The following is a 3,610-nucleotide window of genomic DNA, read 5'->3' as shown; positions in this document are numbered from 1 at the left end:
CTGTCAGCCTGGTTGTCCTGGACTTCACACTCTTACACCATCGGTCCGACAGCAGGGGCGTGAAGATGTTGTGTTGGGGGTGAGTACTGTCCTTCATGATGCTGTGGGCCTTTCTGATGACCCTGATCCTGTAGATGTCCTGCAGTGTGGAGAAGGTTGCTCTGGAGATGGACTGAGTCTTTATCACACACTGGAGAGCCTTCCTATCCTGAGTGGTGCAGTTTCCATACCAGACCTTAATGGAACTGGTGAGGATGCTCTCCATAGTACTCCTGTAAAAGTTGCAGAGCATTTTGGTCGACATGCCAAACTTCTCAGAAAGTACAGCTGCCGCTGGGACTTCTGGACGGTGTGGTTGGTGTGTGACCAGGTGAGATCCTCATTGATGTGCACGCCAAGGAATTTGAAAGTTCCCACCCTCTCCACCTCTGTCTCACCAATAAGCAGGTGTGTGTGGTGGTCCTGCCTCTTCATCCTTGGACCAACAATCATTTCCTTGGTCTTGTCTATGTTTACGGAAAGGTTGTTGCGATCACACCGTTCCACCAGCTCAGACACCTCCTCCTGTACGCTGTCTCACCCCCACCGGTGATCAGTCCGATGACTGCAGTGTCATCGGCAAACTTGATGATACTGTTGTTGTTGTGTGAGGACACACAGTCAGATGTGTAGAGTGCGTACAGCAGGGGGCTCAGCACACAGCCCTGGGGTGTCCCAGTGCTGACAGTTCTTATGCAGGATGTGCGGTGGTTGCCAGTTCTGACTGACTGTCAGGAAGTTCAGCACCWAACTGCAGAGAGTTGGTTCCAGTGTCGACTGCGTCGTCAGTGGATCGGTTCTGATGATACGCAAACATCAAGAGACACTTTTGTAACCCTTTCCAGCTTCATGCAGGTCAATGATTCTTCACCGTGGGTTTTCTGAGAGCTCTTTAGTGTGAGGCATGGTTCACACAACGCTTCTTAACAACAGGAAACTGTGTTTTTATAGAGCAGGGCACTCCAGGTTGGTAGGTGAACCCTTTGGGACAACTTACACAGACTTGTTCCTCCCTGCACTGTGGATGTTTACATGTTGTGTTCAATAAAACCATGAAACACGTCACTTTTTGTGTGGTAAAACTTTAAGCAGACTGTTTGTCTGTTGTTGTGTCTTTGATGAAGATCAGAACATTTAATGACCAGTTTATACAGAAATCCCAACAGTTCACACTTTATACAACTGGATGTAAACACAGCTGATGTGTTTGTTTACTCTGACCTGTAAACAGTTGTTTACAGTGTTGTTTATATTAATTTACAGTGTTGTTTACATGATGTTTACAGGTTGTTTACATGATGTTTACCTGAATATCTATAGCCGGAGCCAGAGTCCGTGTGACGGCTGAGGCCATGGAGAAGTCTCCACTGGTCACGGTCCGGTGAACGACGTCGTTAGCGTTCACCATGGCAACCAGTTTCAGAGGTACACCCATCAGCTTCAAGATGTAGGCAGCTGAAGAAACAGCTGAAATCAGCTAAAAAAACAGCTGAAACCAACTAAAGAAAACAGCTGAAATCAGCTAAGAAAACAGCTGAAACCAACTAAAGAAAACAGCTGAAATCAGCTAAAAAAACAGCTGAAACCAACTAAAGAAAACAGCTGAAATCAGCTAAAAAACAGCTTAAATCAGTTAAAGAAAACAGCTGAAATCAGTTAAAAAACAGCTGAAATCAGTTAAAGAAAACAGCTGAAATCAGTTAAAGAAAACAGCTGAAATCAGTTAAAGAAAACAGCTGAAATCATATAAAGTAAACAGCTGAAATCATATAAAGTAAACAGCTGAAATCAGCCAACAAAAACAGATTAAATCAGCTAATGAAAACAGCTGAAATCAACTGAAGAAAAAGCTGAAATCTCTTAAAAACACCTGAAATCATATGAGAAAACAGCTGAAATCAGTTAAAGAAAACAGCTGAAATCAGTTAAAGAAAACAGCTGAAATCATATAAACAGTTGAAATCAGCTAAGAAAAACAGCTGAAATCAGCTGAAGAAAACAGCTGAAATCAGCTGAATAAACTGCTGAAAACAGCTGAAGGAGCTGAAACCTAGATGCTAAATCTAAAACTGGATCAGAGACGGACTCTTTTGGTCCAGACCCACCTGTGATGTTCCCCGCCCCCCCAGTTGGAACCACCACCTCCAGCTCCGGCAGGTCCGGCCCCGCCTCGGTCCTCTCCAGCCCGCTGAGCTCCAGGTAGGCGTACAGGAAGTGGGCCACCTGGACCATGACCCTGGACCAGTTGACAGAGTTGAGGCTCATCAGGTTCTGAGACGAGACCAGGTCCTGATCAGCGAAGAGACGACGGAGAGACTGGTCGATGTCGTCTGAGCTGCCKTCAGCTGAGGGGATAAAAACCAGACTTCAGGTCTCTGAGGGTCCCATCGGACCACCTGCAGACCAGAGGACAGGGTCTACCTGAGAASACGTGGACGTTGTCCTCCAAACAGGTGGACATGTGTCTCTCCTGCACCGCCGTGATGCGGCCCCGAGGAAAAACCACCAGGACATCCAGACCAGGAAGACCTTTAGAACTGTGGACAGCAGAACCACCCGTGTCTCCAGATGTCCCTGTGAGGACGGCAGAACCACAGACGGACCTTCAGAACCACAGACGGACCTTCAGAACCTCAGCAGGTTTCACTGGAGAACACTTTGGGTTTACAACATTCAAACTTTTATTTTGAAGCAAACAGGAAGTAGAATCCCTCACACTCTGAGAGGAACCCAGACCCGGGTCTTACCAACCAGAACCACRGCTCTGCGGTTCTCCTGCTGCAGGAAGTAGTTGGTGAACTGGACGGTGCAGGTCATAGCCAGGTCCTTGAAGGCCAACGTGGACCCGTGGAACAGCTCCAGGACCCACAGACCGTCTCTGAGTCCACGTATCCGGACCACCTCAGGTACGGAGAAGCCCGACAGAGCCTCTGAGACCAGACCTGAGACAGAGGCTGTGTTAGTGAAACGCTGAGCTCTGATTGGCTACCTGGAACAGCTGGACTCACCCTCCAGGTGGTCTCTGGGGACCAGGTCTGCTGGGATGAAGAGAGAGCAGACCTCCAGGACCAGTCTGGAGTACGGCAGACCCCTCCAGCTCCTCAGGGTGTCCGGACTGAGGACCGGGACCGTCTCTGGCATAAACATCCCCCCATCAGGAGCAAAACCTGAGAACAGGACCTCCTTAAAGTCCAGTCCCCGGACCCCCCCACGAGTACTGCAGTACCTCATCCCTCAGACCTGCAGAGACAGATCAGCTCAGCTGGACTTCATTTCCCAGAATGCACTGGTCTCTCAGGTTCAGGTCTCAGGTTCAGGTGTCAGGTGTCAGGTGTCAGGTCTCAGGTCTCAGGTTCAGATTCAGGTTCAGGTCTCAGGTCTAAGGTTTAGGTCTCAGTTTCAGGTCTCAGGTTCAGGTCTCAGTTTCAGGTCTCAGGTTCAGGTCTCAGGTCTCAGGTCTCAGGTCTCAGGTCTCAGTTTCAGGTCTCAGTTTCAGGTCTCAGGTTCAGGTCTCAGGTCTCAGGTCTCAGGTCTCAGGTCTCAGTCTCAGGTCTCAGGTTCAGGATCAGGA

At 48.8% G+C, this 3,610-nt stretch overlaps 1 protein-coding gene across 1 annotated transcript; it reads right to left on the bottom strand.

Moving 5' to 3' along the window:
* Window positions 1-1,345: 1,345 nt before the first annotated feature.
* Window positions 1,346-3,369, bottom strand: thnsl2 (threonine synthase-like 2; the record flags this gene model as incomplete). The annotated part of the gene is given in 5 exon segments (XM_014027596.1): window positions 1,346-1,494; window positions 2,145-2,384; window positions 2,461-2,613; window positions 2,787-2,981; window positions 3,048-3,369. Coding segments are annotated over 5 exon segments (960 nt in total), but the record flags the coding sequence as incomplete, so codon positions are not given.
* Between the last annotated feature and the right edge of the window lie 241 nt (window positions 3,370-3,610).

This window comes from Austrofundulus limnaeus, unplaced genomic scaffold (genome assembly GCF_001266775.1).
Source record: "Austrofundulus limnaeus strain Quisiro unplaced genomic scaffold, Austrofundulus_limnaeus-1.0 Scaffold664, whole genome shotgun sequence".
Taxonomy (NCBI): domain Eukaryota; kingdom Metazoa; phylum Chordata; class Actinopteri; order Cyprinodontiformes; family Rivulidae; genus Austrofundulus; species Austrofundulus limnaeus.
The sequence above is the reverse complement of the archived record's forward strand: the minus strand, read 5'-3'. Positions and strand labels throughout refer to the sequence as shown.